This window comes from Lissotriton vulgaris, chromosome 9, assembly GCF_964263255.1.
Source record: "Lissotriton vulgaris chromosome 9, aLisVul1.2, whole genome shotgun sequence".
In the NCBI taxonomy this organism is placed as follows: Eukaryota; Metazoa; Chordata; class Amphibia; order Caudata; family Salamandridae; genus Lissotriton; species Lissotriton vulgaris.
Window position 1 is genome coordinate 59,190,308 of NC_141697.1, and position 16,022 is coordinate 59,206,329.

Consider the following 16,022-nt stretch of genomic DNA (forward strand, 5'->3'; position numbering starts at 1 on the left):
TGCAGGAGTAAAACTGCCATAGGGGCATTGAACTTCCAGTGCCACCCCAGAAGAACCTGCCAGTTTAGTTCGACTTTCTGGTGATGTAACTAGAGAGACGCTGTAGCGAGCACTAAATTAATGTGCCGCCGACCTTGTGGAAACTGAAGGAAGACCGTGAGACTTGAGCCACTTCTGATATTATTCTCTATCTGGGCGGACACTGTGAAGATACAAGAGTTCACGAGACTAAGAGACGAGACGGTGGCTCCTACCACACCCCCTTGGGTGGTTGTGTGGGGTGGCCGGTGATACCTGCCCTATGTTTAGCCAGGGCCGTGAAGAATAGAGTACCCATGTCCTGATGAAGCCTATATCATCTGGCTGAAACGCGACCGCGACTGCGTCAACACCTTATGCTTTGAACGGAGTCCCCTGTTAAAATTTAAGGAAGATTGGATTTTTTCCAAGGTCCACCAACACAAATGCAGGCTGGGTTGATGAGTTAACCCCCTGGTGCTTTGCTTTTGGGACTACCATTTTGTTGTATACTCCACCCCAAATTAAGAGGAGGTACATATGTAAATTGGTGTATATATATATATTCTATATATTTTTTTCTCTTAAGGGTACAGAGAAGTGTTTTTGATATTGTAAATGTTTTGTGTATTTGTATATAATGTACATGTGATGTGTTGTATATAGACTGTGTTAGTTGTTTATATTGTGCCTCTATGGCTGTTCGCTCATATATGTGTATATGAACTAATATATACTTACCTTGCGTAAAATTCGCAAACCACAAGACAATTAATTGTTTCTTGTTCGATAATTAAAAGTGGATTGATCCCTTCAGTACCATTTTTTTCTACTTTTTCATCCTTGGATGTCTCCTGCTCAGGTACGGGAGGGTGAGGTGGGCAGAACCCCTAACCATTTTTTCTAGCAGTTTAGTTCAACAAACCTTAAGCATCAAGACCTGGCTCTGGGCTGCCGGCCAGGAGTAAAGATGACATAGGGGCCCTGGCCTGCCGCCCAGGAGTAAAGATGACATAGGGGCCACATCAAGCTACAAGACCTGGCCCTGGTCTGTCACCCAGGAGTAAAGCTGCCACAGGGACCTTAGCCTTCTAGTGCCTCCCCAGAGGAGCCTGCTTGCCTGGTTCAACATATCTCAATCTGTAAGACCTCGCCCAGGATGCTGCCCAGACACGAGGTTGCCAAGGCGGCCATTCACTCACAGCAATCCTCCGGAAGGACTTGAACTCGAGGTAGGTGAGGTGCTCGGCCAGCTCTTCCGGCTCCAGGTGGTCGAAGAGCAGGGACACTTTGCGCTTCTTGCTTTTGTTCGACTTACACCGCTGCGTCAGCTTCCACGGCCAATCACGGGATGTGCTGCAAGACAAGAGGCGGGAGCAGGGACAATGAGAAGGTTTCCATGGCAATAATCGAAACATGGTCAGCAACATCCATCAGTAGCACCTAGAGATCACTTTGGGTATTAGTGCGATATCGCGTTCTGAGAGTTAGTCAGTCGATTTATGGTCCAAGTAGCAAAACTATCAGTAGAACTTCAGGGGTCAGGGCAGGATAATTAGGGAAGCAGAAAGTACTCTCTTCATTAAACATGTAAGGCACTCATTATTAACAACACTAAAAAGTGATGATTTGAGTGGTTGAATTAGCCCCAGTCACTGATAGTTACTCTTGCACACATTCCAATCCATCTTTTTTTCCCTGTGGCATGATTGACAGGAGCCAAGCATATGTAAATATCAGCGTTGGTCTCCTCCAATAGGCACCGTGGATCTCAAACTTCCAGACCCTGTCTGCAGGGGAGCAACTAGGGTGATCAACTGGTATGGGTGCAAATTCTGGACAGTGAATGTAAAAATTCAGGACAAAGGATCCACATTCAAGATAGAAGGTCAGAATTCAGGACAAAAATTCGGGGCAAAAGGTACATTTTACAGACACATCAGATCAGAGGCACATTACTTAAGTAAGTAGACAACCAACACAAGCATAAGTCAAAATAAGTTTGTTAGGTTGAGAGAACCTTGCACTGCATCGGCTGTGTGCCTGAGTGAAACTTAAATACCTGCGTTTGCATATTGGATGCACCTGGGTAACATGAGCCAAAATGAAACCTCCACCCACCCCAGAGCTTGGCCCCTGGTGAGGTGACAGGAGCCCCCTAAAAAATCAGTGTTCCATGCCCTGGGCTCTGGCGGGAGGAGGCTAGCAAATGCTGTCCCTGGGCAAAGACGTCCATTATCATTCTGTATGTGATGATTAGGCCGACATACAGAATGGTAATGGGCCGACAGCAGCCTGTGCCAGGTCAGGGAGGCCACTGAACACAGCAGGAGCGCGAGCTGCCCCCTGCGGACAACGGGAATGAGGCCCAAATTACGGGCAGTCCGTGAAATGTACGAACTGTCGGTCACCCTAGGAGCTGGCACAGCGACCTAATGCACACCCATCATTCTTAGGGTGCCTCACTCGGAAAACAGACAAGCAGACGCATGGAATGCTAACGTAATCTCACTTCCGGGGCACCGACTAGCACGCCCAGGAGTTGTTTTTTTGCTCACTCCGGCAGTACAGGCAGGGGCGATGTTATAATCTAACTCAGGTGTGCTCGCTTTATTGTTTATGTTTTTGGCGCTATATTAATAACTAACTTTCGTGCCACTGTACAGTTGTTCTGAGGTGGCCAATCGTGTGGTTCTACGCCAGACTCTACATTAGTACGTTAACTTTCCACCCACTGTGACACTCTGGCTAGCCGCTAGGTGTCACCGTTGCACCACTGTTTCCTGCTGCTTCGCCCTCACCTCAGGCGCTGCGACGAGGATTTCAAGGCTCCATTGGGACGTCAGCCACTGGTTTGCTCTGAGATGCAAGTGCTGGTGCACTGCATCTCCACTGCAATGCCTACCCACTTCCGGCGGGGCCTTAGGGGGCACCTAGCCATCTCTCACAGAGATTGGCAAATTGGGTCCAGGCGGCACCAGTCCAGTGTTCACTAGCCCTCCATCCATTGGGCACGTGAGCCAGCCTGCAGGGTACATTTCGGCTTTCAACCTACGTCGTCATACTGGGTCTGGTGACAAGTTGGCTCTTGAGCACCAGTGTGTGCAACCTCTGTGCAAACCGTGCACCCTGTGCCCTGTGTCTACGCCCCCCCCCCCCCCCACACACCCCCCCCTGCTGCAGCCAGAAACGGACTTCATGACAACAGCGCAGGCACCGCTACCCTTAAGAAAGACTTTCAAGAAAGAAGAATGTTTTTTTTCGAAATTGCCTTTACTTTACATAACCTACCGCAGTCTATCAGAGCAGGGTGGGTGCACAGAAACAGAGCGGAACGTGTCATGGCTCACGATTGGATCACACACATATGGATCTCGCATTTGTCTATACATTAAAAGCAAACTTCATTTTAAACATAACTTACAGAGGCTAGAGACCCCCTGGAGACGGTGGTTCACCTCAGACCAGACCGGTCTCCGGCTTTGCCCCAGTGTTCCTGTACTAGACACCGATGTCGTGTTTCTTTTGCACTCCTGCGTGTTCTGGGGCCAGCCCCTCTTGAGCCTCTGTGCATATATCAATGCCCCCAGCCCGGAGTCTGTTGACACTCGTCCTGCCTCGCTCCCCTCGCCTGCTTCAGCCGCGGACCCCTCAGCCTCCACCCTGCAGCCCCCACACAGCCCCTGAGGTCCAACATTCAGCGCCACTCCCCTCATTCTGGGCTCTGACCTGGAGCCCCCTTCCCCACCTGGCTCCAGTTCCCTCTCTCTCCCTCTTTCTGCTTTACATTTCCTCTTAAACTTTGCCCCATCTATCTCTTATTCTCATTCCCTACACAGACTGTCTCCCTTTCTGTCCTCATATTCCATATTCTTGGCTAGACTGACTTGACCCCTCTCTCTCTTTCCTACCCCATTGGACACATGAAACACAAATGTCTTCTTAAGTATTAAACGTTTCAAGGTCTCGCCTACCAGAAAGATTTTAGCGGTCATCATAGGCGAAAGCTTATTGTGGGCGAAGCAAGAGCCTACTACAGTGAGCTTAGCACTGCTCACTGCCCACTGCCCGCTGCCCACTGTTTCCATTGGCTGGCTTAACAGTCAGCTCTGATGTGCTTGCTTCCTATTCGATGGCTTTCCTCCCTCTTCTTGTGTTGGTCCTTCCCCTGGAGCACAGCCTTTTTACTATCTTTTGGACTGACTTGTTCCCTTCTACTACTCGTGCATCCTTATTCTACCACTCCCCTGACCACTCCAGGGGTCTTCATTGTTTATACTCCCCCATTTGTTGCTGGGCCTCTCCACTTCCAGAACTGTGTTTTAGTGCAATTCAAATTAAAGCTCTTATTTACCAGGCCAAGTGGCTTCGGCATCTTGGATTGGTAAATAAAAAATAAATAAAATGGCGTATGCGTCATTCAGTAGATATGCGCATGTGTGGTGAAGAATGTGAGCACATATGCTGTCACAATGCGCGTACCTATTGTATGATGCATCAATTCTTTTTTTCGGTCAATGCTGCACAGCATTGGCAAAATCTATTTTTCTTTTTACTGATGCTATACACCCTTGCCTAAAGTTTTGGCCCAACCTCTTGACTTTGCCAATGATTGTTTCTCTTGCTTTTCCTTATGACAAGGACTGGTTTAAAGGATGGCTGGATCCTGAATGATGTCACTGTTCCTGCTTGTACACTCCATTATTGTGTGCGAGGGGGTGGGTGTATTATTGTTTCTGGTAACTGGCTGTTGGCAGGGCGAGGCTGCATGGATGGGGAGGGCACAGACCCTGCCCATGTCCCAGGCCACCATGGGACGGCAGCCTGTGGGATTGTTTCAACTTTGAGACCTGCGCTGGGTCTATGTGACTGTAGGAGAGAGAGAAAGAGCGAGTGAAAGTAGGAGTATCAAAGAGTGAGTGACAGTGAGTGAGTGTCAATTGTTTGTGATAGACCGATCAGAAAGGGATACTGCAGCAGTAGTGTGTGGGGGCAGGGCGGTGCGTGGGCATTCTGCTCACATGCCCATCCTATGCACTGTGACTTCCAAATGTTGAATTTGCCATTTAGTAGATGGCACCGAGGTGAACCAGAGGGTAAACTGGACTTAACTTTGCTTAAGTGTTTTGCTGCTTTTCAACTGCACCTGGGCTCTCTTGTCAAACCCCAGGTTTCAGTTTCTGGTAAGCTCTGAAGCCTCTGTGTTAGGTCTGGTTTGACTGTGCAGCTATCTGCACGAGTTACTGTGATCAGTTCTTTAAACTATACATAGAGTGGGCTTTGGCCGGACCCAGAGGAGTATCACCCTCTCACCTCATGCTATTGGCTATGTTGGTGTATCCTTCCGCCTCCTTTGAAATGCTTGCCTTGCAATGCAAAAGGACTATACAGTGCCCTCAATCACCACACATTATTTCTTCTAATCTCAAACTTAAAGTGTATACAAAATACAGTTTTTTTTTTTGTTTTTTGCTGCATGAGGAGGTTTTAATGTTCCAGACAGGACTCGAAATGCACTCAACACATATTGGCGTGTGTCTGTGTGTGACGGGTGTCATAAAAAATATTTTGAATAGATAAAAAACCTGAATTTCTGGACCCTAGTTGTTGACTAACATCCTGTGTCAACTTATATGAAAGTTAGAACGCAAGAGGTTAAACATGGGAGACACCACGACAGACACTAAATATGCATAACATTGAGGCTGCCCCCCACTCATACAGGTTCTTGTTAACATATGCTAAATGTTTAAATAGCCAATAAGGGGCTTGTGAGCGAAAACACAGAAAACAATACGAGAGCACAAAACCCCCTCACACATGTGAACATGCAGATCATACCCACATCATGTAAAGCCCAAAACAATCAGACCCCAAAAAACTCTTACTCCCAACACTTTCAAACTATGCCTTACTCCCAACAGCACCATCCAACCCCAGTATGCCAAAATAGAAATCTGAAAGGATATAATTTATCTTCATATATATAATATGGTGACATTTTTATTGTATTGTGAGCCCCCTTTCCCCTTCTTCAGCATAACCAGGGAGGTCACACCCACAAGGTGTCCCGCCACAAGATACAGCAAAAGAACAAGAAAAGGACCGGAAAAAAGAATTTTCATGATATAAAAATAACAATTAAAAGAGAACAGGTCAGTATTTACCACTTTTTACTGAAATCTCCCCTTTGTAGCCCATGAGACAGATGTGAACAGGAGACAGAATAAACTGGAAAGGTAGCAGCAGGTCTGGCCACTGCTTATGCAAAGAGCAATATAACAAACTTACATTTGAGAGGTGTCAATCAGGTGTTGGCTCATCGTCTCATCACGAGCCTTCACCAGGTCCTTGAATTTCTCCATCGTCTCTCTCAGAGGAGCGTCCGTTTTGAACATGAGCCAAAACTCGGTCATCCAGTACCTGCCATGAGATCACACCTTTTCATTAAACCAGTCATTCAAAAGACCATGTATAACATCCAAAAATGCTCACTTCTTTCAATTGTCCAGCCTGTTAGCCTTGGCTGGAAATGCCCGACTACCCCAGTGACCCAGCCTGGTGGGCAGGCACTTCTTTTTTAGGTTTGAGTTCTATAGTGCTTGCATCATTTATGGCAGACATATTGTATTCTATACTTACTTTAAGAGGCTTTGGGTAAGGCCTCTTTGCTTCTTCAGCCATTAGCTTGAGACAGACATTGTCAATCACATCTTGGATCAGTACACTGGAATATTTTAGCTTCAGTGGTTTTCTATTGGCTGTGTGGGCGAGTCCTTCCACCACTACTGGCATGGATGAGGGACTTTTATACAACTGAAACGAGCCCTGTAGTACTCGGGAGCAAGCTCTGACAAAAACACCTTCAAATGGATGCTACGGAAGACAGAAGCCGCCATTTGTTCCGTGGCATCCGTTCTTCAGATGCTCTGTCCGCGCCTTGGCACAGTAGGTTTGACGTTTGTATGGCACATGCATGCCAATCCTTGCCCCATACAAAAAGCCAAGTTTATGGGTTTTTTGAGGGATTTTTTTGTTTTTTAAACATTTATAATAAAATATTCCTATGGCGACGATTTCACCACAAAGTTTTCACGAGAAGGTGTTGTATCTTCTTCTACTTCTAGAGATTTGAGGGATATGCCACCACCATCACGACATATGGCCCTATCCGCTGATAGAAACCAAGATGAGTGAAACCAGAAACGAGTAAAGTAAAAGGGCAGGTAAGAGGGTGATGCTCAGAAAAAGTACTAGGTGGATTCCCCACTTGGGTATGGATTGAGTCACCCACAATGTGACCGTCAGCAGCAGGCGAAACATCTGCTCACCATGAGGCGATGCAATGCACTGCTTTTCATCACAATGTCACTCTGCAGGTAGAAAAAGAGGAAGATGCCTGTCTAATGGAAACCACAAGCAGAAGTGAAAGAGCCAACCACTATCTGCCTAGTGGAAGACCGTGCTAAGGGCGGTTAAAGATACCATGGCTGCATCAGATAAGACTGGGTGTGTAGAAAGACAACACAAAGCTGAACCTAAAGGTCACAGGTATGTTTGTGGTAGTCTATGGGAGACAGTTCTATGGTCCTAGATACTAAGAATCAGTCTCTCAGCCCACAGCCTATGGGTGCCTCCCTCCCTCCCTGGATAAACAAGCATTGGCAAAGCCAATAGATGTCACCTTTGAGACCTATTGGCTCAACCAGTCCCTTTGGTTCATGCTGTACAGAATTGGCAACAATGGTGATGCTATACAGCAAAAACAAAATAAAATGTAAAAAGGCACCATTATGCAACTGTGACATTTTGTAGGCATGTGTATGTGTCATGATGCATGCATGTGATGCACGCTCCATTTTTATTTTATTTAACATTCTGAGATAGATCAGTAAATAAAAACAATATGCAAAGTGAAATAGCCCAAAAGTGCTATTATTTCTAAAGTGGAAGAGCTACTAGTGAAGCACATGGACGAATGAAAGAAACACTGAGTACCGGGGGAGAACAGCATAAGAAGTAGACAGCTGGAAAACAAATGCACTCTCTGAACTGCTTAAGCAGAAAGAAAAAAGTAGTTCCCCAAAACTGAGCAGTGGAAAGACACAAGTAAAGAGGTTGTGCTCTAAGGGAGGAACAAACACAAGATAGACAAGGCAAGCCTTCAAATAAGAAGCAAGCTAAAGAGAGTGACAACAAAATCAATCAATAGCAGGCAATGGGTGGGCTTTAAGCTCACAACAGAGCTTTCACAACCCGACAGTTTGCTCTGTGTGATAGGGTCGACCTAAAAAGAACACAAATAGAATCTGTGTGATACAGAATTGCCACAGGTGCGGCCAGGAGGCCAATTTCCAGAACTAGCTACGTGGTTATGGCAGATATAAATGGAAGAAGCCAAGAAAGATCTTTCAACACCTTTTAAAAACACATCAGAAAAAAATGCAGGAAATTATGCAAGAAGGCAAAGCCAAAGCAAGCACTTGCTGTGCATTCAATGCAGTTGAAAAACGTAGCCGCTGACTGAAAAACCTCCTGCTGCAGCGCCATGTTTGCCTTAGAGTATCAGTTTCACCCTGAAGTTAAAATGCATGCATGTCCTAAATAAGTCTATCAAAGAAGAACATCTCATTGGTCCAAAGATTGGCTTGAACCCAGAGAAAAACTGGCAGAGTCAATGGAGGCCACGAAGGACAACTGCCCCTATAACTGTGGACCACAGAGGACATGTTCAGCCACAGAACAAAGGCCGCCAACCCAGGGGCATCAAACATTCCAGCAAGAACAGCAGTGACCACAAGAACAGCAACATCAAACGTGTGCCCTTTGGGACATAGAGAATCCCAAGTAAGAGAATCTCTCCAAACTGAGGTTCCTTCAGCACAAAGCAATTATTCCAATACCCTTCTCTTTGATTTGAAGTTTATTGATGTTCGATGAAATAAAATCATTTCATCTCAACTCGATTATTAAAATCATTACACCTTGACTCGATTAATTAAAATCATTACATCTCGACAAATTAAAATCATTACACCTTGACTCGATTAATTAAAATCATTACACCTCGACTTGATCAATTACAATCATTACATCTCAACACATATAACCATTTCAAAACCTGGATAAAACACGGTTTTGAAAGGGAAGGAAAAAGTTTGAAGTCCCCCTTTGGAGCTGCAAATGCTCCATCCCAAAGAGTACGAGAGAGCACTTTCAACTTAGCCACACTCAGAACATTATTCACGGGGACCGCTAACTAAAAGTGCTCCGTGCTAGATTGCGTGCGACCCTAGGAGTCAAAGTGCTCAGCGGAAATAAACAACGACCCCTATAAAAACAGTCATATGCATTTCAAAATAACCAGTTGCGGACGGTTATGGCCAGTCCGCGACCAGGACATTATCCTTATTCTGATTCAACAGTTTGATCCCCACCGGCCAAAAGTGCTCCAAGCCAGTAGGGTGCGGCCTTAGAGGTCAAGGTGCCCGGTGCAAAAAAAGGCTACCAAAGTAAAAGCAATCATAAGAATTGTACATTACCAATCCCTGGTTTCATCAATTTAGAAAACGCCCAGATAGCTGCCAAGATTCTCCTTTTCAGCAAGTTAAGGCAGCTGCCCAACTCATCCTCACATTGAGAGCTCGAACTATCCGCCGAAGCCAACGGCACCTCAGTGGTTTTAGAGCTTTGCAGATGCAGACAACATATATTAAGGACTCTTCTTTTTGTCCCCACCATTTGCATCACCTATCTCCTTCACCATCCTTGCAACCATACCAACAGCACCTTAGGGGAATAAGGCCAAAGTACAATTCTCATATGTGTATACTTTGCATGGTTTGGGAGGGGCAGATTCAGATATTTGGGTACGGTAACCGGAGAGTAGAGAGTCACAGTCCAGCTGACGTGGAATTTGGCTCTCCGGTCCCTGAGGTCCTGGTCCCATGAAACTTGGGGTCTCTTTGAACAAGACCGGTCCTGGGAACATTTAAGTTTTCCCTCATAAATGGGAAAAAGTAACCTCAGATAAGTGGGTGCTAGCTACCATCAAGGCAGCTACAGGATTGAGTGCGAGCAGCTACCACGTCACCACCCACCATGCAAATTTAACTCCAAGCATGATCACTTACCTCGCCTACGAAAGGATGTCTCGTCATTATTGAGCAATGTCAGCATTAAACAAGCTCTTTTTTCAGAGAGGCAAGCTGTGTTCTATTCCATCTTTTTTCTAATTTCAAAAAAGGATAGAACACTTTGACCGATTTTGGATCTCAGGCGGCTCAACAGATATTAAAAGAGGACGACATTCTAAGATGTCAAGAGGGCTTCTTCGTGGGCCCCTTGACCTACAGGATGCATAAATCCACATACTAATGCATGCAGGATATTGGCAGGACCTCCGATTTGTGGTACTTGGCAACCATTATTAGTTCGTTCTGCTCCCTAGCAGGATCTTGTCAGCTCTCGAGGTGTCCAGAAATGTCTGTTTTTGAAGGCCTTCAAGCCTGAAATGTGACTCCACAGCTCTGGTACTTTCTGGTAAAGAGGAAGACTTTTTACTCGATGCCAGGCTCAGACTAAGCAACCCAGACATCTGCTGTACAGTCTGAACCAAAATTCCATCCGCAGCTACAAAAGGTACAAAATGTTTTAGGAGAAACTACAAGTTTGACTGTGGCAAGAGATGCACAAGTCATGATAACCACTGACAGTGAGGAAGGTCATTTAACTGCCAGACGGGATGGCCTTCTGCATGCCACTAGTTCCCCATGAGACGCTTCGGGAGTGGGTCTCACTGGAATAGTCAGAAATGACAGGGTCTTGGGAGATCTAGAACTGGCACCGACCAGGATTCTGCACAAGGTATAACATAGGAACAAGCACAATCATATGGCGAGCAGAACATTTGAAGTCGTTTGGCTGCAGGGGACCATTGCAATACATGCATATCGCATAGAGTTGAGAAGCTCACGTGAATGAGCTCCCTGCTTCTGTAAGTAAAACGTGTGCGTTAATCAAGATCGCAGACAATAGGATGATGAGGATGTATTACTTACAGGAGCAGAGAGGGACAGTCTCCCATCACCTGCCAACAATAGCATGGGAGACATTTGTCTGGGTGCTATGAAAATTAATTAATCTCCTACTAGAACATATTCCCGGAATAGATATTGACCTGGCAGACAAAAATAAGTTGATATCGCTAGGAGACATGAGATGAAAATACACTCTAAAACTCCACACTTGTGCTTCACGGAAAGGGGCACACTTAGAATACATCTGCCAAAAAACCACAAAAACCCCAAACTTCACCAGTCTCTGGGAACGTTTAATGGCCAGAGTGGCTAGTTGTGCAGGCTACCCTTTCTTTCATATGTGGAGTGAGTAATATGCCACAAGCCAATGGAATGATTTTCCATAGTTTTGTTATTTCATGGAATTATCAGTGCATTGAAGAAGGAAACTTGCTCAAGCAACAGGCAGGAAGGGTGTTACACTGCAACCCTCGCTCGCTCAGTTTAGTGGCTTGACTCCTGAAGTCATAGAGTTTGGACACCTAAAGCTTCTTCCGTAATGCATGACAACACTGAAAATATCATGATACTGGGATGCTGCAAGCTAAGACTGTGAATGTCTCACAGAATTAATACACTTCATGTCTCAATCAAAACTGTTTGTCTGTATTTACCATTGATTTCTAATTCTGGGTCATCTACACATCAATATGAGGCGTGAGCAAGATGCAGCTCACTCTGTTTGTGTGCCTGCGGCACCAAACCTATGAACACACAGTGTAGTTATTAGAGTTCACCCACAACGAAAAGAATTCACCCTATCACCATACACTTCTATTCTAAATTCAGTATAAGAACACAGCAAAACATATCAGAAAATGGAAATCAATCACCTTTCTTTATCTTGAGTGATTACTTTATGTACATAACACATTTCAACACAAGATTGAATTACACTGAGTAATATGTACATGCAGCTATTCTTATCACCAATAAATATTAAACAATTAAAAGCATTAAAATAACTAGCCCATTTCCTAGATACAGCATGTCTCGAACAGACAGCGCAACAATGCCTAGGCGAGACCTAAAAAATGTAAGGCACTTTGTGTTTGTGTGTTCCCACCTCTCCTCTGGAAAGAAGCCGCCTGTGCAATATTCAGTATTTGTGAGCCAAGTAGTATATTGTCTAAAATAATAAGGACCCTTTGGATTGTATTGTTATCAGTGGTCTAATTTGATAAATGATCTAGAACAAAATGGCCTGTCCACCATCAAGGGGGTACAAAATGCCCAATACAGAAGCCTAGTTTCAGGGCTCTAAAGTAATTCACTGCTGGTTCTAGTCAATGGGAACCGATGAACAAGTCCTCCTTGTTGAAATGTCGATGTGTTTCGACTCATGTGGACTGGATTCTAAGGTCATCATCAGGATGGGGGCCCTGCTGTACCTGAATGGTTGCAGAGCAAATGGGATGAGACTGCGTGCCGGTTGTTAACCTTTGAGTAGTCGTGAGGAAGTAGGTCCAGTTCATGGAGCGTCACTTCATGGCACTGGGAGGGTGCAGGTACCATGTCGGCTCAGTGGGAACCATCCGTTTTTTTTTAAGGTCTATGGTATTGGGAGACGATGCACTAGAATTTCTCCTGCATATGGCAGGAGTTTTGGGAGCGCTGTATATTGTGCCTAAACATCAGTTGGTAGTTTGTTTTCCTGCATTAAACAGAGGGTGCACATCAATTACTTTTAAAAAACTATCCTAAAGTCATGCCTCCTGGCTTTGTCTGTACATGTTTTAAAGCTTGTGATCCAAGAGTGAATTGGTTTATCCTAAAATTAGTAATTAAAACCAAAGGGGATGATGGACGGAGTGTTGAACATTGCAAGCACTCACCCCCAGTCAACAGATCTGGGTTTAATCAATCATCATTCTTTAGCTCACTACCCAAAGGGAAGACATGACTTGGCAGTTCGGGCTGGACTGCTCCCATTAGGCACAGGGTCAAGACTGATATGCATATGGCCATGTCTGAACTGGGGTGACGGAGTGAGCTAAAGAATGATGATGGATTAATCCCAGATCAGTTGACTGGGGGTGAGTGCTTGCATTGTTTAACACTCCGTCCATCATCACCTTTGGTTTTGCTTTGTTCACCCTAAGTGGGATGGGTATGCCCAGACGTGGGTCCCTTGCTCACTTTGCCACTGGATTCAAGCAAGCCAGGCTGAAGACGTCTGATTAGCCATAAACCGGTCCCAGGATGCTTGTTTCCGGTCCAGGAAAGGCATGGCTTTGCAGTTCGGGCTGGACTGTTCCCATGAGGCACAGGGTCAGACTGATTTTCATATGGCCATGTCTGAACTGGGGTGGGGGAGTGAGCTGAAGAATGGTGATGGATTAAACCCAGATCAGTTGACTGGGGGTGAGTGCTTGCCATGTTCAACACTCCGTCCATCATCCCCTTTGGTTTTGCCTAAAATTAGTAAGGCTGTGAGCTTTGGCGCGTGACGCTCTTCTACTTCAGATCGTCCTATTATGAATTCAGTGATTTGACACTGTAGAGAATAGCATTTTTTCTTCACACGCTCACTTATCAGACGCAGGCGCCATTACCGCAGTTTCTGCTCACCCCAGAGCACTTGAAATAAAAGCATACGAAAAGCGGCATTATTAGCTTTTCATATGTTCTTCCGAATGTCTACATGTAAAATGTACCTATGCAGTTGCAAAAATAATGCATTATATCAGTTTAAATATGTTAAATAACATCATGCAGACAGCCTGAGCAGGGTCCAGGGATCTGCAATATTGCGGAAGGCCTGTCACTAGATGATACGGATTGTCTGTGGCATTAAAGGGCATCTGCCAGGGGTCGGTTAGGTTATAGATGGTCTGTTGGAGGGGAAAGTCTGCAGGCACTGAATGCTGCTCACATTTCAGAGGTCGGTATTGTTTGCAAGGAGTGGAGATGCCACAGAGGGTCGGTGGAGATCAAGGAGAATCCACTGTTACAAAGCATCTGCCGAAGCACTTTGATGTCATAGAGGAATTGTGACGTCAGAGGGAGTGCAGTGCTACATAAGGCCTGTGGATTTAGAGAGGCTGCGCAGTCACAGGGCATCTGTGATGTGACGCCCCTGAAGTTAAAGATGGTATGTGATATCATAAAGTGTGATCGGTGATGGTAAAAAAGACATGTGGAGTCAAAGAAAATGTATGATGTCAGAGGTCTGATGTCACAGAGGAACTGTGGTGTCAAAGAGAGAGGTCTGGAAAGTTTCAGAGGGTCTGTGGAGTTGCATGAAGCATGTGATGTCAGAGGGTCTGTGATATTACAGACTGTATGTGTTGCTATAAGAGATGTGCATGGTCCCCATGGGGAGTGTAATCTTACACAAGGTCTGTGGAATTACCCATGGATGATGTGTGAAGTCCAACAGCAGCTCCAGCTCAAGGCACATACCTGCCATGCTCATCATAATGAAAAATGCACAAACACACACATATGAAGAGAAATATCAAGAGATACACACACTAACCAAGAGCAATATCAAGAGATGCACATAACAAAGAGAAATATCAAGAGATACACACACTAACCAAGAGCAATATCAAGAGATACACATAACAAAAAGAAATATCAGGAGATATCCATAACAAAGAGAAAGATCAAGAGATATACATAACAAAGAGACATATAAGAAGATACACATAACAAAGAGAAACATCAAGAGATACACAAAACAAAGAGAAATATCAAGAGATACACATAACAAAGAGAAACATCAAGAGATACACAAAACAAAGAGAAATATCAAGAGATACACATAACAAAGAAAAATATCAGGAGATACACATAAAGAGAAACATCAAGAGATACACAAAACAAAGAGAAATATCAAGAGATACACATAACAAAGAGAAACATCAAGCGATACACATAACAAAGAGAAATATAAGGAGATACACATAACAAAGAGAAATATCAAAAGATACACAAAACAAAGAGAAATATCAAGAGATACACATAAAGAGAAATATCAAGAGATACACACAACAGAAATATCAAGAGATAATACACACCCATAGCAAACAGAAATATCAAGAGATACACACACACAAGAGAAATATCAAGAGATACAAACAAAGGGAAACATCGAGAGATGCACATAACAAAGAGACATATCAAGAGATATACACACAACAAGAGAAATAGCAAGAGAAAACACACACACATAACTAAGAGAAATATCAAGTGATGCACACATAAAGAGAATTATCAGGAGAGAGCATGCATATAAATGGAAATATCAAGAGATACACACATCACAAAGAGAAATGTCAAGAGATATACACACACAACAAGAGAAATATCAAGAGATAATACATACACATACGAAGTATCAAGAGATCTACACACATAACAAGGAGAAATATCAAGAAATATACATACAACAAGAGAAATATCAAGAGATACACAAAGAGCAATATCAAGAGATATATACACAAACAGGCGAAATATCAAGAGATAATACACACACAAAGAGAAATATCAAGAGATAAACACACAACAAGAGAAATATCAAGAGATAAACACACAACAAGAGAAATATCAAGAGATAAACACACAACAAGAGAAATATCAAGAGATAACACACACACACACACACATATAAAGAGAAATATCAAGATATGCACACACAAAGAGAAGTATCAGGAGATACACACACAATGAGAATTATCAGGAGATAGCACACACATACAAAAATTGAAATATCAAGAGATACACACATCACAAAGAGAAATATCAAGAGATATACACACAATAAGAGAAATGTCAAGAGATAATACACACACATAGCAAAGAGAAATATCAAGAGATTAACATAAAAAGAAATATCAAGAGATATACACCCACAATAAGAGAATATCAAGAGATGCACATAAAGAGAAATATCAAGAAATATACATACAACAAGAGAAA

General features: G+C 44.1%; 1 protein-coding gene across 1 annotated transcript in view; it reads right to left on the reverse strand.

Moving 5' to 3' along the window:
* Positions 1-16,022, reverse strand: part of RASGRP1 (RAS guanyl releasing protein 1) — a 306,300-nt gene that overhangs the window by 48,127 nt on the left and 242,151 nt on the right. Inside the window, exons 5-6 of the mRNA XM_086937025.1 lie at positions 6,310-6,441; positions 1,221-1,374 (exon numbers count right to left, since the gene is read on the reverse strand). Of these exons, the coding sequence (XP_086793151.1) occupies positions 1,221-1,374; positions 6,310-6,441 (286 nt within the window). The remainder of the gene's footprint in view (positions 1-1,220; positions 1,375-6,309; positions 6,442-16,022) is intronic.